General features: G+C 57.8%; 1 protein-coding gene across 1 annotated transcript; it reads right to left on the bottom strand.

Annotated features, from left to right (window-relative positions):
* Positions 1–2,001: 2,001 nt before the first annotated feature.
* FOXO6 (forkhead box O6) lies at positions 2,002–23,735 on the bottom strand. Its single transcript, XM_037499228.2, has 2 exons — positions 22,840–23,735; positions 2,002–5,070 (listed from the first exon to the last, which is right to left on the bottom strand). The coding sequence occupies exons 1-2, from the start codon at positions 23,251–23,253 to the stop codon at positions 3,808–3,810; spliced, it is 1,677 nt and encodes a 558-aa protein (XP_037355125.1). The 5' UTR covers positions 23,254–23,735; the 3' UTR covers positions 2,002–3,807.
* Between the last annotated feature and the right edge of the window lie 864 nt (positions 23,736–24,599).

The following is a 24,599-nucleotide window of genomic DNA, read 5'->3' as shown; positions in this document are numbered from 1 at the left end:
AGAGAGCGGGCATGGAGGGGGCGCGTCTGCTGGGCTCCAAGACTGGCGGGGAAGGGCCAGTTGCAGACCCCCAGCTGCAGGGGTGTTGCCCCTTTCTCCTGATGGGGCCCAGCAGGACAAGGCTGTCTGGAATTACCCCTGGTCTGAACTGGGCAGAGAGCAGTCATTACTCTGAGGTGGTCTCACTGCTCTTACTCTAAAGCCTGGCCCTATCCCAGGGTTGGGAGTGTCCCTCGCTTTCCTCCCTTCCCTTCCCACAGCAGAGCAGCCCAGAGACGCTCCTGGCAGGGCAACACCAGCTCCGGTGCACCCGGAGAGAGGTGTGTGCCAAGACAGCAGACACACCCAGAGAGGAAGACAAGCCGCGCACACAGGCAGGGACTGCACAGTCCCAGCGCACGTGAGGGAACCCTGGGAGATGGTAGCACTGTCACCCCCACCACACATGCACGTGCGTGCATGCGCGCACACACGCGTGCGCACCAGGCATGTGCACATTCAGACAGGGAGACCCCAACTGTCACCCAGCCCCTCCCATCTCTCTCTCTCTCTCTCTCTCTCTCTCTCTCTCTCTCACACACACACACACACACACACGCACTCAGGCATGTGCACTCAAGACAGGGAGACCCCAACCATCGTTCAGTCTGCCCCCTCCCAGCACACACACACACACATGCACAGGCCCACACAGACAGATGCATGTGGGGCTCTGTGGACACACACAGACCAGCACACGCACACCAGCAGCCCACCCTCTGTCAGCCTAGGGTGGGGGCAGCCTTTGCAGCCCATCTGGAGCCCAGATTCAGCTAGGCTGTCCCAGAGTCTGCTGGTGGGGTGGGGCTGTCCCAGGGAAGGGTCTGTCAGTCTCCATGTTCTCCCCACCCAGTTAGAACACCTACCACACCGCACAGTGAGGTCCTTCCCCCAACTCTGAGCCCAGAACCTGTACAGAACCTGCTGGTTCTGAGTTCCTCTGCTGCAAGCCACCTCCCCGGTAGCCGCGGAGCCTCAAATAGCCTGAACATTGGAAATGCACAGTCTGGGCAGGAATCCTGGCTCTGCCCCTTGCCAGCAGTTTGACCTCAGAGAATAATTGCAATCTTATTTACTCCTCAGAGTGAATCTAGACTGGTGCTACTGCCCATCACCCAGACCAAGAAAGTGGCGTTCCAGGGAGAGAAGAGGGTATTCCTTTCTAGGGTCACACTCTTTTTACACACTCAAGGAGCCCACAGTGTCCTGGCTTTTCTCTTTTCCTCACTCCAGCTGCTCCTTCTCAGCCAGTAGCTTCCCTTCCTGTGTCAAGGTGTCTAGTGCTCCTCCCAGCAGACCTGGGTCACCGCTCTTCTGCTCTGCACCATCCTCCAAGCCACTCTCCAAATCCCCACAACACCTCTCTGTGGTCTTGATTTGCTGCCCTCCTCCCTCTCCAGTGCAGACACCTCCTGGGCTTCTGACTCCACCGTCCTGTTGACATCCCCGGGTCACCATGTTGCCCTGTGCTAGGGATTGACATTCACACAGTACATGTGCTCCTGAATAGCCCTCCTAAATCCCAAAGATTCCTGTAGGACCTAATTCAAGTTAAGCATGCTTGAGGCTGAGCATGCCATCTTCCCCAAGGCAGCTACTGCCTCATTGTTCTGTCTCAAGGAATGACTGGGTGCCCATCCGGGCACCAAGAATCACTCGACTTTTCCTTGTCCTTCATCCCCACACCCAATTCACAACCAAATTCCACCAACCCCATGTCCAAAATACACATAAACTTATACTTTCCCTTTCAGTCCCACTGCCCTCCTCTCTCCCTGCTGCCTTGAGTCACCACCAGCACCTCTGGCCTGGCCCCTGCCCTCTCCCATAGTTGCCTCCCCTGGCCCATTTGCCTGCGCATGATCAGTAATCTTTCCATCTCTGAGTTTTGGCCACACTAAACTGCTCCAGAAGTCTGGAGCTCCAGATTTCTGAATACACCATTCCCACTATCTGGATCCCTCCACTCCCAATGCCAACTCATCCTTCAAGACACAGCTGAGACAGCACCGCCTCTCCCAGGCACCTCCCCTGACTTCCCAATCCTGGGATGGGTGCAGCCATGTCATTCCTTCCCACAACACCCACTTGGCTCCCCCATTCATTACAGCTCTCATCTATAATTGCCTATTTATTCATCCATGCTCTGCTCAATCTTCTAAGTTTCTTGAGGGCAGAGAGTGCCTGTGACACTCTACAGACCTGGCACAGAACAGGGGCTCATTAAATCTCCCACGAATGAATGAGTACAGGACCCAAGATGAGCATTTTAGATAAATTTTCTCCTTTACTTCTTGGAGAAACCCATGGGATGGGTTCTATTATCCTATGGTCCAGACCAAGACAGCAAGGCTACAGAGGTTGAAACCTCTCTGGGGTCACATCGCTGACAAATGTCAGAGAATAGTTTCCAAAAGAAGTCTGTGCGCCTTCAAAGGCCTCCTTTCCATCACCCACCCTGCCTTCCCAAGCTATATCCCCCTCTGACCTTGTTTTCTCATCTGTACAATAGGAACAAAAATCCTCCCTAATTCAGGACCTGACAGTAACAGGTTCTAGGTAAGTATCTGCCTTCCCTCCAATCTCTAAGGCTTATTCAGGACAGAATTTCCCCAGGCCAGAAACTTCCTGCATGCACGCGTTCACAGCAGCAGGTGCAGAGTCCCACACAGGGTCATCTCCAGCACCCAGAGCTCAGCAGGCGCTTAACCATGTGTGTTGAGTAGGCAGGTACCAGGGAGTGTGGACACATACTTGGACACACCACCACATAGGCGCTCAGGCCCAACTGTCCTCTTCCCACATTCCCCCCTGCTAGCCCAAGGCGCGAGAAATATTTAAAACAATTTTATTCATGAAAATATGCTGTACAATGCACTCTACACGGCCTCGACACGGCACACACGCACACGCACACGCTGACGGCACAGCCACGGTACACTGCCTACGATATGCGCTGGGGACGCCGCGCCCACAGCCCGCCCCGACCGGACACTTATAAATACGGGTGAGAGAGGTGCCAGGACGGGTGCGAAGAAAGGGGTGTCGGGGGTGTTGGGTGGGGGTGGATCCGGAGCTGAGGCCCTCTGGAGAGGCTGAGACCTGTGTAGGGAAGTGGTGCAGGGCTGGAAACCAGGATGGACTCCGACAAAGGACGGAGAAGTTGGGGCTTGGGAGGTTGGGGCTGAACCGTAGGGGTGGAGTCGGGGTGCTTGGGGCTGAAGGACAGCTCCTGGCTGAACAGCCAACAGGTCGGTGTGAGTGTGTTTTAGGAAGGGGGTTCCTGGCTTGGGATGGCGGGAGGCTAAGGCCAGTGGGAAAGTGTCACTGGGGAATCCGATCGGAGTTTGGGGAGGGCGATTTGTCACGGCGAGGACCCCGCAAAAAAAAACTGAAAAGATTTGGAGACGTCCCCGGCCCCCATCTCCGGCGGGTGTCTTCTCCGGCCACACCAGCGCGGTGCTCCTGGCTCCTCACCAACCCACCCTGCCTGGATTTCAGCCTCCACTCCCAGACTCCCCGCCTGGCCGCGGAAGCAGAGGGTCTCAGGAGCCGGGGCAGGAATGATGGGGTCCCCGGGCCCTCCCCCCCCCCTCAGTGGCCAGCTTCTGCTCTGCGGGAGGCCTCTAGCAGGGCGGGGGCTGCCTCCTGGACCCTCCCATGCAGCTGGAATCAGGGGTGGGGACCCGGGAATCAGGATGGGAAGACAGAGGCCCCTTGGGGCTGGGCGGGGCAGGGGCGCCAAGGGCACCGGAGGCGAGGCGGCCCTCAGCCGGGCACCCAGCTCTGGTTGGGGGGTGGGGCCCCGGCCAGGCCGGGCGGGGGCGGAGGCAGGGCCGAGTCGAAGTTGAAGTCCATTTCGTCGCTGTCCATGAAGTCGTTGAGGATGATGGACTCGACGTCACACTCGAGGCTCCCGCTGAACATGTCAAGGTCCAGGTCGGCCGGAAAGCGGTCGGGCGCGGCGCCCAGGGGCCCGGCGGCGGCGGCCGCGTAGGGCCCGGGCAGCGCGTCCAGCAGGAGGCCCCCGGGGGGGCCCCCGAAGGCGGCCGCGTGGCCCGGCGGCGCCAGGCCGGGGGCGCCCGCCTCGCCGGGCAGCGTCATAAGGCTGATGGGGTGGGCTAAGGCACTGCGCGAGGGCACCGGCGGCGCGTAGGGGGCCGCCCCCTTGCCTGGGTAGGCGGCGGCCGCGCCGGCCAGCGCCAGCTCCCCGGGCGCGCCCAGCACGGGGCCGGGCCTCTGCGCGGGCGGCGCGGGCGGCAGGAGCGCGGGCAGAGCCCCGGGTCGGAAGGGCGCGGCGGCCGGCGCGAAGCTCGCCTGCTTGTTCTCCTGGATGGTCTGCATGGGGAGGCGGCGCAGCGCGCCCAGCGCCGGCGGCCCGAAGCCCCCGCCCCCGCCGTAGGCGCCGCCCTTGCAGCCTCCGAAGTAGGCGGGCGTCCCGGCGCGCGCCCGCGGCCCGTAAGCGTCCTGCGCGCCGTCCAGCAGGGCCTCGGGCAGCCCCGCGCCCCCGCCGTGCAGGCCCAGCGGGCCTCCGAGCTCGGCCAGGCGGGGCAGCTCCCCCGGGCAGCGCGCGCCTAGCACCGGGGACAGCGCGCTCGCCGGGCTTGGGTACATGAGCGGCGAGGAGGGCGCCAGGGCCTCCAGGGCCTCGTCGTCCTCCAACTCAGCTGCCTCTGCGAGCAGGGGCCTCCCGCCGCCGCGGAAGTCAGCCCACGCCTCGTAGTCGTCGCTGGCGTGCGAGGCCGGGCTGGTGGCCCACTTGGCGGCGGCGGGCACGGGCCCTGGGGCCGGGGCACCCGGGGGGCTGTCGTCCGGGCTTCGCTCAGGTGCCTGCAGCTGTTTTTTCTTGCTGGCCTTGCCCTTGATGCGCAGGAACTTGGCCCCATTATCCATGGACACGGCCCTGCGCCGCGGGGTCTTGCCAGTCTTCCCTCCTTCAGGGTTCAGCATCCACCAGGAGCTCTTGCCGGTGCCCTCATTCTGCACGCGGATGAAACGGGTGTGCAGCGACAGGTTGTGCCGGATGGAGTTCTGTGGCCGGAGACAAGGACAGAGGTGGGGGAGTGGGAGGTGAGGAGGCCGTGGGGGAAAGAGAGAAAACAGAGCAAAGAAGTGAGAGCATAAGAGGAAGGAGGCAGAACAGAAAAGGGGGCAGGAAATAGGGACAGTCGAAGGGTGAGGGGGGTAAACAGGGTTGGGGGAAACAGGTGTTAAGCACCAGGTTGGACAAACCCAGAACACCCATCCCTGACCCCAGAACCACACCACCTTTTCCCTCTCCCAGGCCCCCAGCTGATGGTGCCCAGTGGCTGGAGCTGGGCTGGAGCTTTGGGCCTCGCCTCTCCCTGGAGGCCTACATGTACCCTGAGGGCTACTGTTAAGGTGGCTGCAGCCGGGGAGCAGGACCCCTCTCCCCAACTCAGCCAAGCCCCACCCGGAGTTAGCCAGGCTGCATGGGCCCCCCAGCAGATTATGTAAGGGCTCATGCCAACACGGCTCATTTGTCCGCCCCCCTCCCTCCCCAGCCTGGCATGGTGCCAGGAGCCCGAAAACCCAGGGCTCCAGAAATCAATCTCGCGGTGACTGATTAAGCCCTGTTTAGAACTAATTGCTCTTTCGTGTGTGGGGAGAATAAATTACCTGCTTTAATTTCGTGTCTTTAAAATGCAACTGCAGGTAGAGAAAACTGTTAACCCTTTGCTGGGAGGGCCTGGCCAGGAAAAGCTGAATAGACTGGGGGTCCTCAAGAGGAGCACAGGGCTGAGATTTTTTCAGAGATTTACCCCAATTCTTCTGTGAACCCCACAGAGGCCTTGGATCCTATAGCAAGCCCTTCAAAGCACATCCATTATCCTTTGGTCATAGAAACCTCAGATCCCATCTCTGATCAATGCCTACCAGTCCAGCTCCCCAGGCTATCATTTGGGGGAAGTCCACCCTCCTCATGCAGTCCACCCTCCTCACCAGGACCATCTGAAGAACAGCTCTGCCAGTAAAGCCCCTTCTCGATGGAATATTCATAAAATTCCCACAAGCAGGTAGCATAAATCCCATGTACAGCCAAGACTCAGAGAGGTGAAATGGCTTGCCCAAGGCTACATTATGCCTTTCTGCTGTCCCTGGGTATTCCCTAAACTTAACCTTTGCCACCCATGCACATATCCTCTTTTAAATTTCTGCTGTGCAGGTCTCTACTGCTCCCCAGGCCTGCTTTTGCCAGGCCTGTCCTGAGATAGAGGAAGACAGGGGAGTCCCAGGTAGAATGACCTGGCTCCCCACAGGAACCTGGAGAAGCTGAACTCTGCTGGGTCTGCCACACCCACCTCTGGAACCTCCCACCTGGTGGTCTTGACCTCCAGCCTCAGACACTGCTGTGGACACAGCACGGGCCTGGGACAGGGCAGGATGCCTGGCCTTTTTCAGTCACCTAGCTGGTGTGACCAGGGGCTGACCAACCTCTGTGAGCCTCGGGGCCTCGATGCACTAAAAATAGTGAGTGCCATTCAGTAACCACCTTGGAAGGCCCTCAGCTCATTACCTGAGATAATGTGTGGAGCATGTGTTTAGTGAATGCAACTGGTACATTTGCAGAAGACCTCACGTCTTAGATCACCCCACAGATCTGCTATCTTTACTCCCTTAATATCAGGCTGTGTTGGGCACCGGCAACCCTGGGCAGCTGGCATTACCCATCTCATGGACCAGGGAACAGAGGCCCAGAGGCATGATGTAATTTGCCCACAGTCCCACAGGCAGCCACACCAGGTATCACCCCAGATCTGCCCAACACATAGACCTGCTCGTAACTCATCGGTCGCCTAGCCGATAACCACTAATCCACAGGGGCTCTCCCTCCTGCCTTCTTCACACCAAGCTCCAGGAGGAGACTTCTTTCCTGCTGTACCCTCCACCACTCACCTCTAGCTTCAGGTACTAACCTGCCTCTTCAGGGCTCCGGGCTCCCTACAGTTGGCACTTTCTGGTCTTAGGAGAAGACAGCTGGGGCTCCAAGGCCCCTCCCAGCCTAGCCCTGCCTGGCTTCTCCTGGGGCTCTGGGAGGAGGGGAGCTGGACCTCCAGGGAGTGGTGCTCCCTCAAGTAGATACCCCTTCTTGCTCCCGCCCCTGCACCTGGCTCCCCAGCCCCTCCCCCACACCTGTGATCTAGGGCCTAGGAGGCCTTGGTTCTCTTCCCCTCTGGGAGTATCTGGCTTACCAGCGACTCCCCCTCCCAACTTCTGGAGGTCAGTCAGGCAACACTTCTCTATCAAAGTCACTGTGTGCCAGCAGGGAGGTATGGGGAGGAGGAGGGCATTGCCAAGCATCAGCACCTACTCAGTACCTGCCTATTCAAGCCCTGGGTGTTATAAGTACTTTATCTCACTAATCATTCTGTCAGACTCCATACAAGTCAGGGATTGTGATCCCTACCTCAAGATGAGGAGAGTGAGGCTCAGAGAGGTTATATAAGTTGCCAGTGTCACACAGTTTAAGTGGCAGAGTCAGGTATTGATTTCAGGTTAGTCTCTGAGTCTAAAGGACATCGCATTCCACCATGGGAGAGAAACAAGCCAGGAATTTCCAAAGAATCTGAGGAAGCCAGTATTCCAGTGCTTCTCACATTTTCCATGTAAACTATCCCTAGAAGCTGGCAGCCTGGGGAGACTGGGGGCATGTTGCAAGGTCAGATTTTCCCCTAAGTTTTTTCTATTTTAGAATTTAAGGTTATTTCGCATTGTACTTCATAACTTCTAAATTTTCTGAATATAAAAATATTTCAGACTACCCTAAAAAAACACTTGCTCCAAGCCCCTGAAAGTTTGCGGCCTCTCCCACTCTGTTTTCTGCCCAGTTAGGTACCCCTAAGAGCTTGAGCCCCAACCTGAAACCACTGCTGGTCCAGCCCAGGGAAAGGACTTGCCCAAGGTCACTCAGAATCTAACGGCAGAGCAGGGATTCAAGCCCAAGCCTCTGACCCCCAGTCTGGTGCTCTTTCTACACCACCAAACCTGACTTGGGGCAAGTTCCTCCTCCTCTCTGGGCCTCAGTATCACTACCCCTAAACTGATGAGATGGGTCCACTATACTTGGGGTACCTTTCAGTTTGACACTGAAAGTTCTTGGGATCATCCAGTCAAGAGGCTTTTAATTTTTTTTTTTTTCCTAAAGCAAGGGAACTCTTTTCATAAATGAAGCCTAATGCAAAACTTGAGTGTTACACATTCAAGTCACCGGGGGGGGGGGGGGGGTACCTGAGCCCTGCCAGCTCAACAGCCCCCCTCCCCCCACCTTGCACACTCACAGAAAACAAGACCCTGGGGAAGGGACTGTGCAGGCCAGATGGATGGGGCAGTTGAGGCCTATAGGGCTGCTGTGCCTTGCCAGGTTAAACCAGGGAGATGGCCCAGGTGGGCAAGGACAAGGCTTCTGACTGCTGAGCTGGACCCTGAACCAGGTGTGCACCAGGGCCGTGCCCCATGAGGGAAGCCCAGGCCCTGCAGCCCAGTCTGGTTCCTCAGGGCCCAGCCACCTGGTACCAATCAGAGTTCCCCGCCAAGATCCAGTGGCAAGCACCGATCACAACTCGCCCACAAGGCCTCCTGGGAGGCCAGAGGCCACGGAGGAGGTGAGGGAGGCAGAGGAGGGAGACGCCTCTGCCAGGCAGCAGTAACCAGGGCTCCCTCTCCGAGTCGCCTAGCAACCCGCCACCACAGCCAAGGCCCCAGCATGCCCGGGCTCCCCTGGTGCCCAGAGCTGGGCCTGGCTTCTGGGGCGCCACACCTCCCAAACCTCCCTGCGAGCCTGGTGCGAGTTCCCAGGTGAGACAAGACCTCCCTGATTTGGGGTCTCAAGGAGACCATGAGGGAACAGGGGGAAGGGACAATGGATGACAACCCATCCCCTTCCATTTTGCCTCAGAACCTGGTTCAAGGAGGCTACCCCCTTATGGCGCCACCCCATAGGGAGAGGAGGCTAGCGCAGGGCAAAGTACATGTGAGCTCTGGTTTTCGAGCTGGATTCCAATTTTGGCTCCAGCACTCATTGGCCATGCAACCTGAGGCAAGACACTTTGAACCTCCATTCCTCAAATGACCCCCGGCTTCCACCCCCACTCCCCTACAGTCCACCACTCAACAGCCAGAGTGATCCTTTAAATACCTTGGATCACATCCAGTCCCACCCTTGATGCCCCCATCTCCCTCAAAATAAAGAAAAGAGGCTTTGCTATAGCCCACAAGAACCCCCAGGACTGCTCAGACTTTCTCCAACACTATCGATCCCTGTCCCTGGTTCCTCCAACCTGCCAGGAACAGTCCCCCCTTGGGGCCTCTGTCTCAGGGGAAACACAGTTGGCCCAGAGGCCCACATCCACCTCTCAGCTTCTGGAAGTCTTTGTTCAGATGTCACCTTTTGCAATGAGGCTGATTTTGACCACTCTTTTAACAATTGCTCCTCTTCCTTGCCATTTCTTGGTCCCCTTACCCTGCTTTAAATTGTTCAAAGCAATGATATCAATTAATATATAATCGATTTATAGTGTGTTTATTATTTACTGCCCAGTGTCCCTCATGTTAGATTATAAGTTTCAAGAGAGATTTTCAGCCCTTTCTTATTGTACCCCCCATGTGGTTGGCAGTTAGTAAATGTTTGTTGAATGAATGTGTGATGGAGAGAGAAAAAGAATAAAGGTGGAGTAATATTATGTTGCAAGGAGAATTAAATGAGACTGGAAAGAGTGGCTGTCACATGACAGTGGCTTCTCCAAACCAGGCTGAGCGAAGGGAACACAGGACACCATGAGAGACAAGACAGGATGGAGAAAATCAGGTACAGCATGATCCAGAGGGAAACACGGAGAGAAGTCGGTTACTGTGCGAGGGGAAGAAGGCATCACCAGGTGAATGATGCAACTGCCCACCTCAGCCTGCTCTCTTTGGCTCCCCAAACAAACTTGGGAACACAGGGCTTTCTGGGACTAAGGTGTCTCACAGCCTATACCACCTAAGCCAGAAAATACGCCAGGAGCCCCAAGGGGAGCAGAATAACCTCGTCCTTGCTGACGGTGCCTCCCTCGTGGACAGGATCTGATCCATTTGGTGGCGGCAGCTCATCTATCCAGCAGGACACCCTCATCTATTCCCAGGACACCCTTCGCCCACAAGCAGTAATACATTCATCTGACAGCACAACCCCATTTATCCAGCACACCAGTCCCATTTATCCAGCAAGTACAACCTCATTTGCTAACAGCACTCCATTCACCTGACGGGCTCCCTCATTTATCCAGCAGGACATCCTCATTTATCCTCCAAGTCGGAGGCTCTCCTTCCTCCTGTGGCGTGGCTGTGTTCTCTGACGGTGCAACCTGCCTGATCCAGCAGGACGTCATCTCTCCTACAAGTACACTTCATCCCTGACAGTGAAACCCCATTTATCTAATAATGCAGCCTCACCTTGCCTCCAAGTACCACCTCATTCCCTGACAGTACAACCTCATTTATCTTCCAGTACAACCTCATTTCTCCTCCCAGCACAGCTTCATTCTCTGATAGCTCAACCTCATCCAATCTTACTTCTCTAGCCAGAGCCTGCCAGATCTCTTGGAGAGAAGGTGAGGATGGAAGGAGATATGTGGAGGAAAGAAGAGTCCTACCATTTGCTGTACCCTGCCCATAGAGGCTGTCTGGCACTATGACCATGCCCAATATCCCCAGACCCAAATAACCTTGGACTTAGTGTTCCAGGTTGCTTGGCCCAGCAAGTGTGACACCATTGCCCTACCTTCTGTTTTGTCACCTTTTAGAGCTAGAAGGCCCACAGGATGAATTCCCTCTAGCTCTCTAGGAGGGGAAAACACCCCACCTGATATTCTTTGTAGCTATTGCTGATTTCTGTGGTAAGGATACACCCATCATAGCCAATTTTAAGCTGCCAGCATGATATCACTGAGTGCAGAACTGGGAAGAAATGTACACGATTGGCTCTCACAAGCTGGCTTGAGCATACCACTGGCACAGGTTTCAAATACTAAGGCAGGAGAAGGGCACTGCCTACTAGATAGGTTCTTTAGATAATTCTTATTTAGATCCTAAAAACCATCCTATACATAGAAACTGCTATTTGACAAAGTGGGTAAACTGAGACTTGAATGGATTAAATGACTCCCATGGTAACAAAGCTGAAAAGTGATAGAGACAGTCCTGGGTCTTGGGGTTACTGAATTCCAAAGCCAGGGTTCTTTCTACCAACACCTACAAAGTGGCAGGGGACACAGTTTTGTTGCCCACCCCAATTGCTATCACTGCCTTGGTTCTCAAGACCAAGCTTTCTGGTTTTTATCAAACTGGAGATTCACATCTCTCACCCCCACTCACGATAAAGCCTGTGCTACATCCTGGTCTCCCTGGCATCTACAGGACTCAGAACCCTCCCAGTTCAGTCTAGGATCTGGCCCAAGGCCAAGTGTGGATGCCTTTCCAATTTCCATTGCTGTCTAAGGCTGAGCCCACCCTCCCTTGAGACGCTGACCCTGCCTGTCTGGTGATGATCCAGTACCTCCCTTGGTGCCTCCCTAAGCAGAGACCACTTCTGGCTTGTGTGAGTGCTCTGATCCCCTCCAGAAATCCCGTTTCCTCCCTCCCTCCTTTCCTTCCCTTCCCCCACGAAGAAATGTCAAGGGCAGGTGTTGGAATCCCAACTTCATCCATGTGATTTTGGGCCTCTCCTGTCAGAGAGGGGAACAACCCTGGCATCGATGGGGAGGGATGGGCCCTGGAAAGATCCCACATGTGAAGAATCTCATCCCCTCCCTGTTTCAGAATCCCAGGAGCAGCCCTTGTTCTCCCCTCCTTCCCCTCCCTCCACCCCATTCTGACTCAGGAACACACACCTGTGTCAGTCAGACTCACAGCCTCTCCAGGGTTGCCCTGCCCTGCGGCCTGGGGTAAAGCTGGATTGCTCGGTCCAGGCAGGATTCCTGGCAGAAAGGGAGACCTGGATGACCTCAGAGATCTGAGGCCATGTGCAAATCCTTGGTACTAGGATCTGCAGTGGAGAAGGGGTAGAACAGTAGGTGAGGGCATCAGGGGCAGAGGTGTCAACAGGTAAGTGGGAGTGGCATCAGCAATGGAACAGAAAGGGACAGTCATGGGCCAGGAGGAACGAGAAGTCCAATGCAAGGCAAGAGGTCAAAGGAGAGGAACTGACATCCCCCACCCCAGAGACAGCAGACAAAACAGCAGCAAAGTTCAAGCTCACCCCTACTCAAAAGCCTAAGGCTCCTCATCACCCATGGGCTGGGGTTTAACTCCAGACTGATGTTAAGAACCCTCTGATGCTCCTCTGCCTCATCATCTCCATTCCTCAAGTCCATCTGGGCCTCCAGCCACCTGGATGTTTCTACCTTCATACCTTTGCACACTCTGTTCCCTTTGCCTCTCTCTCTCTCTGCGGCAGCAGTTCCTGCTGCAAATGCTAAAGATGGTCATCCGACCTCTGTGCTACTACAGAAATCCAACTACAAACTGAGTTCCAACTGCACATCTCTCTCCCCATCTGAACCCTAAAGGACAATCCTTGGTTCACAATAGGTCAGCACATGGGATGGTGCTTTCGGCAGCCACGAGCCACTCAGACCTGGCATTTCTGTGCAGTTTCTGCTAAGCAAAACCTCAGGCCAGAGAGCCAAACCTTGCCTCCTCCCTCTGAGTTTCCTCTCCAGTTCCTGCTGCCTCTGCTACCTCCCTACTTTCCCTTAGGCCTCCCTGGCTCCTCAGAATTCAGGAAAATAGGGAGGGCAAGGAACTACCATTTGCTGGGCATTGACCATGTGCCATGCATTATGTTGGCACTCAGAAATTAAAATCTGATAGGGTCTTTGTAACAACTCTCTGAGGTGGTTTATTATTCCCATTTTACAGATGAGAAACTGAGGATCCAAGGGACACACTGACTTGTCCAAGGTCATATAGTATAAGAGATGGTGCACACACACACAGGGCCCTCACTTTCCTCCCAACCTGAGATGCCTCTAGAAGAAAATCCAGGGTGGAGGCAAAAGATCATAGGGGGTGGATAGGGTGTCCACACTGATTCAGCAACCCCTCCACAAATGCTTTTTTCACTCATCCACAATTAAATGGGACCCATAAATACAAAGCTTTTCAGGCCACTCTGCGTCTCTCCTCAGACTGCGCCCCCACCCTCTCTTCATAGCACCTCCCCACACTCCTGCCCTAGGCCCTGGGAGCAGCTGCAGTGACCTCACCCAGCACTGCCTTGGGCAGGCTCTGGAGAGGGCCCAGCAGCTGTGCCCCAGCCCTGCAGGCTGGCTCCTAAGGGGAAAGAAGAAGAATGGGCATGATGCCAAGAGAACCATCTGCTCTCCCAGGGGCACGGCCACCCGCACAGACACTGGCCTTACCCTGGGGGACACCCTTGGCCCTCTGTCCCCCTGCCAAGTGGCACCAGGGCCCAGGGCAGCCCACCCAAACAGGGGCACCGGCCTGCATCTGCCATCTGTCCTCTCCTGGAGACTGGGGGGATCCTTGCAGGATAAGTCAGAGCACTGAATGTGCTAAAAAGTGAACCAGTGCTCCAGGCGCTCGGGTGCAGAGGACAGAGGCCAGGGCTGGGAGTGTGTGGCGCACTGCCTGCCCTAGCCTGGCCTCCAGGAGCTAGAGAGGAGATCCCCTTGGGGGCCTCTATCCCCTCACATCTGCTCAGCTGGCAGGTGCCTCTGGCCCTGGGCAAGCCCCTTCCCCCACAGCCCCAGCTCAGGTTACAAGGAGGCTAGGCCAGCTGAGGACAGGGGGAGGGGATAGCAAGGGTGGAGGAGGCACCACATCTTCCCAGAGTGTTGGGGGAGGAGAACCAGGGTCTCTAGATAGGACTCAGAGTCAGAGAGGGAAGGGCCATGCCCAAGGCCACACAGCCTGCCACTGGGCAAAGAGGAACTGGTATCCAAGGGCAGACAGCCCTGGTTCAAGAGTGATTTTTGAGGAAATCATTTTTCATTAATAAAACTAGGGAGCCCAAAACCCACCTGCTTGCCTCCCAAGCCCATGGGGAAGATTCTGGAGGGAAAGCAGGGGGTCAACCTAGGGGCAAGATGAAGTTTGGAACATCCTGAATCTCTGGAAAGAAAAAGAGCTTTAGAGGAAGGGCCTCCCACTCCACCACACGCCCAGCACACACACACACACACACACACACACACACACACACAGTCTCTTAGGGGTCAGGGCCCAGAGAACCCTGTCTAACAAGACCTTGAAGAAGCGATTCTTTTCTTTTCGCTGCACAATGAGTAACACTAATGATGTTTGCTAAGGTTTCTTGGGGACTTTATACATATCTTTCCTATAACTCTCACAGCAAAAGTCCTACTATTATCCCATTTTATAAAGGAAGAAACTGAGGCTCAGTGTCCCCAGGTGAGTGGCAGAACTAGGATGGTGTCCCTGCTCACCTCCAAGGCTCCAACCACACCACTCTGTCTCACCTCCAAGATTCTCAAGGCACTAAAAGGTACTGCATGGCACCTCAGGCCTGGCATTTGGACTCTTTGGGCCTCCACCCTCTCGCAGGCTCAACTTCTCCCCTGGACCCAGTAGTAGGCCCACATGAGCCAGTGTGTCCACTCTCCACACAACCCCATGCCCCATCCCCACAGCTTAGAGTGCCATTCCTCGGTCACTCATCCTCGGTCCCTGCTTGCTACTTCAGCCTCAACTCCTGCTGGGCTTTGGCAACACAACCAGACCCTGTGAGGCTCCTAAAAAGTCTGATCTAGAGGGTTTGATATTCTTTTGTCTGGTTCTCCTGCTCTACCTCCACATACCCATGCCTCTGGCTTCCCATCATGACCTTGAAGAGTTTTCATCCTGAAATCAAAATCAGGAGTTCCCATCTCCCCAGTTTGACCTGTGGTACCTGAAGGTCAAGGAGCCAGTCCAGTTCCTCTGCAGGGAGCACTGTATACTGGGTGCTGCGGGGGTGAGACTGGGTGAAAGTGAACAAGAAAGCTGCAAGAAGTCCTGGGGTCTGCGAGAGAACTCCAGGGATCCAGAAACCATCGCTACACTGGAAACCTTGGGATCCAACTCCAAGGGGCAGCAAAGAGACAATGATGCAAGAAGGGCCATGGGCCTGGGAAGTCATCCTGGAATGGCCTGGCCAGAGCACTGGGCTCAGGAGGAATTAGCCTGGGGAAGTTTCATTTCTATCATACTGTGACAGCCACCATGTTTCTCAGTCCTAGTTTCCTCGTCTGTAAAATGGGAAGAGTTGCAGTACCAGCTTGCTGTGAGAACAAAATGAAATCATGAATGTAATGGCACATGGTTGGGGAAGCCTAAGCCGGAACAGTCCCGTATGACCAAAGCAAGGGTCAGAAGTGACATGGCCAGAGAAGTTGACTGGGACCAGGAGGCCAACGCGAGTGTCACACCGAGGGCCCAAGACTGGACCCTTAGGAACAGCACTAAATTGTGTTTGTACACTTGTCTCCTCCATCAAACGGGGAGCTGTCAGAGAACAGGGACTGCAACGCCCTGTCCCCCTCTGGCCTAGTTCCAGTTCCAGTGAGCCTCGATGATTATTTACATCAACATTTCCCCTCCCTCCTACGGCCAGAGGCCCGGAGGCAGAGAGCCTCCACCCTGGCTGCTGGCTCCATTCTCTGCATTTACATCCTAACACCACATTCTAAGAGATGAGGGCAGGGGAAGTCATTCCCGTGGAACTGACTGCAGCGGGCTCAATTCTCTAGAGGACCCAAAAAGAGTAAGGAAGAGGAGGGACTCTGGGCAGACTGCTCGGAGACACTGGTGCACACCAGGAACAGAAGGAACAAACGAGAGCCCAGGAAGTGACCATCTAAAGCAGTGGTTCACAATCTCACCGTTCACCAGACAGATCTGCTAAACCACAGATTTCAAAGCCCACCTACTGAGAGTCTGCTCTTAGAGGGTCTGAGATGGGGACTGGAAACCTCTGTTATCTAAAAGTGTACAGGTGACTCTGATCATCAGCCAGGTTTGCCAACAATGAAGAACTGAAGGCAGAAATTCTCAAGGAGATGCACTGGGTTCCAGAATCTCCTAGGAAGTGGGTCTTTGTTCCAACCACCCAAGCACCCCGCCCAGTTTCTGCAGGGTGTCCCAAGGGATCAGTCAATGAGAGTTGATCGCTGCCTTGGTGAGCATGTGACAATGGCAGTGGGTGTGGGTTGAGAACTCCACTGTCAGGTGTAAAGGTGGCAATATGAGGGCGGCATGTGAGATGAGAGGCAGCAGGGGTGTGGGAGGGAAGAAGGGCCTGGACAAGGTCACCAGGGCCCAGGGGTCCAAACAGAACAGTTTGGCCTTGGCTGGATCCCTGGACTGAGGCACCCCAGAGCGTTCTAGAGTTTGAGCGAGCCTTGGGGTGGGAGGGCTGGCTGCTGTGCAGGGCTGAGGCTGCACCGGCAATGGGAGATGGTGAAATACGGTGGGAACAGACAGGTCTGTATCTCAATCCAGGCTCGGCCAAGTCCCAGCTGCACTGCCTTAGCCAAGTGACTTCATCTTTCTGGGCTTCCATTTCCTCAATGGCAAAATGGGGCTATGAATGTGGACCCAGGGAGGAAGAAATGGGAGTTTGTCAAGTGCCCAACTGACTGCCTAGCACCAGTCATTAATTCTCTTAAATCTTGTTCCCTTTCTCACAAGGGTAGTCCCCCCACCCCTACACACACACACTTAGAGACCAGAAAGGTTTCTCTGCAAAGAGGGAGGCCCTGGGGGGAGGGTGTGGGAGGCCCCTCCCCCACACGCCACCTGGCCCCCCTCCCACCTCCACATATGGGTTGGGGGGTGGGGAGAGGCAGCAAACAGCCAAACCCTCCCAAACAGGAGTTTGTTTCCATGGTAACCAGGGTGCCAGGAGGAAGGGGGGTACTCCAGATCCAGCTGTCCCCCTGAGCGCCCTACTGGGGCCCCAGAGCCTCAGTTAATGCCCACCCAACACCCTGCACCCCCCATCTGCCAGCTTTGGGGGCCAGCTGGGACTGCCAAGAGCATTCCCTTCATTGTGCCAGAGTATGTTTGCCACCTGGGTACTGCCAGAGGCCGGGCAGACATCTCCGAGCAGGAGTCCCAAGTTCAAGTTCACCCACTCCTATGCTCACATGCTTCCACCCGTGCGAAGTCCTATCAGCACTGCATGCCCTCGGTCTCACCTATCCCTCTGCGGTGCCTAGAACCAAAGGGTTTGTCAGCCACTGCCCCCAAAGGGTCAGAGACTGAGTTAAGGCCCTTTGAACAGAGAGAGAATACTGAGGAGCCAATGGAAGGGAACTCTGTTCCAGGGAACATATAACAGTGGGTCAGGTTCCCCTACAGGTGCTCTGTCCACTCCTCAGCTATTCCCAGCTCCAGAGCTCCAACTGACTGAACTAGGACACCCTGAATGATGCTCCAGTGAGATGCCACTGCCAGGCAGAAGGCAGTCAACCCTGACACCCTGAAGACCTGTCCAGCATAGATGGATGGTCCAGCAGCCCCAGCTATCAGTCACTGCCCATGCGTAAGAAGGGATGAGCTGGGGAAGAGGAGTGGAAAGTGTTGGGTGCCTAACCTGGGCAGGACTCTCCACCTGCCCTAGACTAGGAAGTGGGAGGAGTGGGTATTTCCTGCTTCCCAGGTACCTACCCTCAGGTTGGAGGCTGACCCACAGGAAGCAAATAGGGAGGGGGTGCTGGGGAGTCAGCCAGGAGGCAGGGGAGACCGTGAAGTGAGAAGGGGACTGCCATGACTGTAGCTGGTACACCCACATCCTAGAGGCCCATATCCACACACCAAGTCCATGACTGCCCTTCACCCCTCACAAGACAGAGGGCTGCCAGGACCCCACCAGCTGCCCCTGGAAGACAGAAGATGGGCTGCAAGGAACAAGCCGGACTCTTCCACAGTCCAAACACAAGCCTGTCCTCCAGCCCCAAAGGCACAGAAAAGGAAGGGGGTTCAATTCCCAGGCCTGCCTCTACCTAGGTATGTGACCCTGCGGCAAGTCACTTCCCCACTGGAGAAACAGGGATGTTAATACCTCTGGGAAGGACCTTGGTCAGGACTTGATGGGATGTGAGCTTGGCTAGGGAGCGACCCTTCCAGGCCTTCCCAGCCCTCCCCCTCTCTGTCAGGGCCCCCCCAGACCCAGTCAGTCCTGAAGCTGGAGTCCTCAAGTGTACAGTAAGGAGGGGCCCCAACCCACAGAAAGTGGGGGCTGGGGGTTCTGAACTTTCGAACCCGCAAACCCCCCGCGCTGTTCATTACCTTAACACGAGTTAAAAATAACCGTCTCATCTCTTTAAATTAGTCTGTCTGCAATTACCGCCTGGCACGGCGCTGCCCGCCATCGCCCCGCTGGAGCGGCGCCAGGTGGCAGGCGGGGCCCTCACCCTGTCTGTCGGTCTGTCTGTCTGCTGCCTCCTGGTCTCCCCCGTTCCCTCGCGGCGCAACTACCCCAGGGGCCTCCCGGCTGTCTGGCCTCCCGAGCCCCCCAAGTCGTGCGGGGAGGCGACCAGAGCCAGGGGCCCCAAGGAGCCAGGGGTCCTCGGAGAGCAGGAGCCCGCGGCGGGGGCTCGGAGCGCGGTGGGGGAGGGGCGCCGGGAGGCCCGGGAAGCCGGAAGGGCCCGCAGCGCGCCAGCGCTCGTGGGTGGGTGTGAGCAGGTGGCCGTGGGAGTCTGCCGGGCGTGCCAGCAACTGTGCCAGGAGCGGCTGGCACGAGCTCGTGCCCAGGAGGCGGGCAGCTGCCAGCCCCCCGCTCGTGCAGTGCGGGGGGTGAGGACACCCCCCAACCCGGGCTCACACCGCCTCCTCCAGCACCCCCACCAGCCCTTGGGGCTGGGGATCCCCGAGGACAAAGAAGGAGGGAGCCCTGCTGGAGCAGTCTCGGGGGAGGGAAAAGGGGGAGCCCCCTACACTCACAGCCACTGCTCAGCCTGGGCTGTGATAGCAGGACCTCCTCCTGATAGCTCAGATGGTCCTTCCCTTGTAGCCCCCACCCCATTAGGACCGATTAGTCAGCATGGGCCAGATGGGGGTATCATCACCCCTCCTGGCTCCACCCCTCAAAATAACCAGGCTGCTCCAGGTCTTTAGGGAGAAGGATAGTCCCCATCCACTGTGCTCCTCCCCCACCAGGCCTGGGGACAGGAATGGAGGCGCCCAAGCCTGGCCTGGGCTCCCAAGAGAAATGGCAGCCAGGAAACACAAAAGCAGGCAGAACAACTCAAGGGGCACTAAGTGGAAGGAGTGCCAGGACCCAGAGCAGCCTGGAAGACTTCCCGGAGGAGTCCACAGCTAGGAAAGGCGGGGCCGAGGCATCTGAGAGGAAATGGAAGTCTCTAATTGGACGTCAGCTATACAGACTGCTGTGACATGGCAGAGGGAAGGGGACCGCCTATTCAAGTCCTTGTCCCAGGCTTGGAGACCCTCAGCCCTAAGAGAATAAAACCAGCCTTGCTGTTGGTGCTCCCAGCACCAAGCCCAGCCTCTCTGCAAGTTTCAGCCTGGTAGGTGTCCTGCACCTGCTGTTGATCTCCACTCTTTCAGTTCCTCTCCACAACACCCTGATACTATCTTCCACATCACAGGTGGGACCACAAGACAAAGGCCAAGCATGTGGGCCTTCTTCATCCATCTCACTCCGCCTCTTGCATGCCACCTCCCTGCCATTCCTAGAAGCCTTTGATTCCAGCCTGGCACACCTGACTCCCAAACCCAACATGCATGAATCTACCTTGCCTTTGCTCATGGAGTCAACATGCACCGGAAGACTTTCTCCCCAAAGTCTAGCCTCCCTCAGTGTAGACAATCCAGATCAACTGCCTCCTTCTCTAGGAGGCCTGGCTCCCCAGGGAATCTAACAGCACCCCAGAAGTATCCCTACTGCCCCCCTCCCCAGCCCTTTCTGCCTATAAAACACAGATTGGGTGTGGAACTAGCTGAGCCCTGATGCATCCTGAAACAGGTGCAATCCTTCCCCATTGGTCCCCCTACTTCATCGAACACAGGGTTGGTACACCCCTGAGATTCAAATGTGGGGGAGGGGAAGGAAGGAGGAACAATGGGCCTGACCCCTGGAATATACCACAGGCCCTGCTAACCAGAGGTTGGCTGAGTTGGAGATAGCCCCATGGAGGGACTGACTGGGAATGGGGACAGGCTGAGGGGTGGTGGTGGTGGGACGGGCAGGAGTGAAGGGACAGGGGCTCCCATGGGAGCTGTGTGGGGGTGGAGTAGTAGGAAGGCAGTCACTGAGGAGATGAGATAGGCCAGGCCAGAGGCCCTTCTGAACTGCCTTCCTCCAGTGCCTGCGTGGTCTCTGCCAGGGCCTAAGTCATGAGCCCAAGCCTGAGGCTCCCTTTCCAATGCCGCAGCTCCTTCCATCCTGAGCCCAGCACAGGGAGAACCAACGTGTCCCCAGCAGCAGGGTGCAGTGGAAACCGCCTCCACTGGGCAGGCAGGAGGCTGGGCCCTATCCAGGGTCTGTCGCTCACTGACAACCAGAGGAGTATCCCATCCGCTTCCCGGGCCTCAGTCAACTAGTCGGAGAAATGAACCCATGGGACTAATTTGTCTCCCAGCACATTCCCAATCACATTCTAGGATTTAGACCTGCCCCTGCTCCAAGCCACTAGTGTCCCCCTCCCACACCCAGTGCCAGCAGGACACTATTTCAGAGACTTTCTGAGACCTCGGAGGAGACACACCTGGATTAGAGTCCAGTTTTCCCAACTACTTTGTGACCTTGGGCAGTTCACACCTCAACTGTGCCTCAGTGTCAAGATCTATAAATGGTGAAAGTAAAGCCCACCTCAAGGCGTGCTGAGGGCATAAAGGTGATACCTGGTGTGGATACCTGAAGGTTCCTGGCACAGAGCCTTGAGATGCTCATTGAATTCCAGCTTTTTCCCAGCTTCTAGCCTCACATCCTCTCTTCCCATCTTCACTTGTCTTCCCTAATCCATCAAGCCCAGCTGGAGCTTCACCTCCCACAGGAAGCCCTCCTGGCTTACTCTGGCCCATAGTACCTTGCGTGACCTCAGCATTCTCTTAGACCCATCCATCCATTTCTTCACTCTTTCACCAGACATGCACTGGTGGCTCCTCAGTGCCAGGCTCTATGCCGGGTGCTATGGGCACAGAAATGATTCCGACACTGTCATTGCCTTCTAAAGGTGGGGTGGGGAAGGGAAATGAGGTAGGACACAACAGACTAAGACTTATGACAGACAAGGAGAGGGCCAAAACAGAGGGAGTTTTAAGCTTGCTCAAAAGGGTTGGGAAGGGCTTCCTGGAAGAGGCATCTGAACTCTGTGTCCTTGAGGACAGGGCATATCTGCACAGAAAAGGGAAAGGTGGGATTGTACATGGGGAGCAGGGAGAGAGGTGCGAGCAAAGTCCAAGGGCAGGACCCACGTGGGAGGAATAAGTGGTAAGGGCCGAGTCCAAGAGGAGCAGAGAGAAGATGGAGAAGGAGACGTGAGTCTGTGCCCCCACCCCACAGTGGGCTGAGAGACAGAGAAACTGCCAGCATGAAGTCTGAGTGCCACAGGTTCCCAGCTCAGGGCAGCACGGCCCTACAATGCAGTCACTGGGCATCTAAGCTGTCCATGTCCACAAGCCTCCCCTCCTCCACTGGCACACCTACTTTCTCTGACCCTGTCTGCAGCCATAACCAGGCACAGCCCCTTCCTCTACTTAGGCACGCTTCCCTTGCAGAGAGTCCTTTTCCCACAGGGAGTCTGGCAACTCACTCCTAGGCACCGCCCCCACCTTTTCTACCCCAAAGGCACTGACTATCCCCACTCCCCAGCAAGATGGTCAGAGGAGGGTCTGGAGGTCACAACCCAGTCAAGTCCCTGTCCTCTCCCAAGATGGCTCCCCCCCTTTCCACTAGCTGGCACCGAGCTTCCTTGGGGTGCCCCTGCCCGTCCCTTTCCCCCCAAATGCATCTGTGCGCAGAAAGACAGGAAAGAGGCAGGCAGACAGCCTGGGGTGGGCAGGGAGGGCTCTCTGGCCCTCAGTACCCTACCCTCACACCAGCAGGGGTCATCATCAGTCCAACATACTGATCCAGGCCAGGGGGGCAGCAGCTGCCCCTGGAGAACTCAGATCCCAGGTCACCTGATCAGGTCCCCACCCCAGGTTGGCTGGTGCCCTAGAGTGATCTGCTGGCACCACTGGAAAGACTGGGTCCAGGGTCGTACTCCTCATCCTGGGGCCGGCTCCGGGGAGGGCCATAGGAAAAAAAAATTGGGAGGAAAGCAGCCCCTGACCCCAAGGATTCTCTCAGCCCTTTAAGGAGGGTGTCCTAGTGGAGAGGGTAAAACAAGAGTAACACAAAGCAAACTCACAGGGGTGGAAGATGAGGGAGGGGGGAAGAGGGACTCCCCAGTGTGCATGGCCTGGGAATGGGTTCCTCTGATATGCCCCGAAGGCTGGAGTGGAGGTGTCCCTCGGGGGGGGGGGGGGGGGCTCAAAGTGGCTGATCCTCCAGTCTGTGACAGACAGGGAGTCCCTTGTCACCCCACCAGACCTCCCACCCGCATGCAGAGCATGCACACAGCTGCTCCCAGCACGCCTCCGCCTGTCTACTGGCCAGCCCCACGCCCTGGGCACACACTCGGTGACCCCTAGGGGTGCCCCAGGGCCTCCTTCCAGACTGCCCGCCTGGAGCCCAGACGCACCTCCCAGCCCCTGGGAGACCCAGCCAGCTACCCCATGCCCTCTCTCGCCACAGCCGGACGCCCCCACCTTCCAGCCGGCCGAGCTGTTGCTGTCGCCTTTATCCTTGAAGTAGGGCACGTAACGGACCATCCAGTCGTAGATCTGGGAGAGCGTGAGCCGCTTGTCCGGGGCGCTCTCGATGGCTTTGGTGATGAGGTCGGCGTAGGACAGGTTCCCCCACGCGTTCCGCCGCGAGCTCTTCGCTTTCCGCAGCGGCCCGACCTCCGCGCCCAGCGGCGGCGCCGGGGCCATGGCCGGGGCCGCGGTCCGGCGCTCCGGCCCGCAGTCCTCGGCGCCCTCGGCCACCCCCGCGCCCAGCGCTCCGTCCTCGTCGCCGGCCAAGTCGGGCTGCGGCAGGGGCCAGGTGCACGAGCGCGGCCGGCTCTGCGGCGCGAAGTCCGGGTCCACGTCCACCTGATGCGCTCGCAGCTTCGTAGCCATGGTCCCGCCCGGCTGGGGCGAGGGAGGGAGGGAGGCTCCGCGCAGGGTGGGCGGGCGGCTCCGGGCTCTGCGCGCCCCGGGGAGGCCCGCGGGAGGGGTCCCTGGCGGCGCCGGCTCACCCGCGGGGCGCCATGGGCCGGGGCGCGGAGACAGGGGGCCGGGCGCGCCGGGGAGCCCGAGGGGAGGGACAGAGGCGGGCAGCGAGGGGGCGGCGGCCCCGGAGCCCAGCGGGCACGCACCTCGCCCGGCTCCGCTCCTAGCACCTGCCGCCTGCCCGCGCCTGCAGCCACCACCGCCGCCGGCGCCGCTCCCCCGGCGCCCGCCGCGCGCGCGGGCCCCGCTCTCCCGGGACGAGGCCGGGTTGCACCATGCCGGAGCCCGCGCCCGTGCAGGAGCCCGCGCCGCCGCCCCGGGAACGCCGCCGCCGCTCCGGCTCCAGCGCCCGCTCCCGCGCCCGCCGCGCTCAGCGCCGGCTGCGCCTCGGGAGGGGCGGGGGGCGGGGGGCGGGCCCGGCGCGGGGGGGCGGAGCGCGCCGCCCGCCGCCGCGGAATCCTCGGCCCGCCCGCGCGCCCCGCCCGCGCCGGGGTGGAGACGCGGCGCTCCCGGCTCCCCGCGAGCCCCGCCGCGGCCCCGGCGCGCAACAGCGCCGCCTGCGGAGCGGGGGAGGCGCGGGGGGGCCCCGCCCCTGCTCGGCGCCGGGCGGGGGCGCGGGGGCGGGGCCCGGGCCTGCCATTGGCCCGCGGCGGGGCGGCCCGGCCCACGGCCCCGGCGGGGTCCCGCCCAGGCGCGCGTCAGCGGGTTATTGTTACAACCCGGGGTTTCCCGGGGCAACGGCATGGGGCGGGGCTCGGCGCGCTCGGCCCCGCCCCCCGCCCCCCGCCCCCGGAGGAAGGCCCCGCCTCCTGCTTGCAGACGCTCGGCCTTTCCACGTCTGGTTCCAGAAATCTGATGGGACAAGATGATCGCGCTCGCCCTCCTCTTTGTGTCTTGAATTGGGCGCAAGGGTCCAGAATACCTGGCTTGGGGACCAGGTTTGCTCGCACTTCTAGCTTCTCATCCTGAGGGGGGGTTCTTCGCGGGCTTGCATGGTGCCCGTAATCGTAGTTTTAGAGCCTCGATTCTCAAAGTTTAACGTGGAGCAGAATCAACCTAGAAAGCTTGTTAAAACAGTGCAGCGCCCCAACCCGGGAAAGTCTGGGCTGGGGCCGGAGGTCTCCAATTCTGACAAGTTCCCAGGTGATGCACAGGTTGAAAACAAGTATTTGAGAGGGGCGAGGGCGGGGGTGGGGTGGGGGGGGTGCAGTGTGCTCTACCAGGGTCTGTTGGAACAAGCATTTGCTCCAAAG

Source organism: Talpa occidentalis, unplaced genomic scaffold (assembly GCF_014898055.3).
Source record: "Talpa occidentalis isolate TD23 unplaced genomic scaffold, MPIMG_talOcc4v2.1 talOcc4.9, whole genome shotgun sequence".
NCBI lineage: Eukaryota > Metazoa > Chordata > Mammalia > Eulipotyphla > Talpidae > Talpa > Talpa occidentalis.
This window is presented reverse-complemented; position numbering and strand designations above follow the sequence as displayed.

Bases quoted from the DNA above. Each gene is read 5' to 3' on its own strand.
- FOXO6 (XM_037499228.2), bottom strand. From the start codon at position 23,253: ATGGCTACGAAGCTGCGAGCGCATCAGGTGGACGTGGACCCGGACTTC. The intron at 5,071-22,839 runs GTGGGGGCGTCC...CTCCGGCCACAG, and splicing joins ACAGCTCGGCCGGCTGGAAG to AACTCCATCCGGCACAACCT.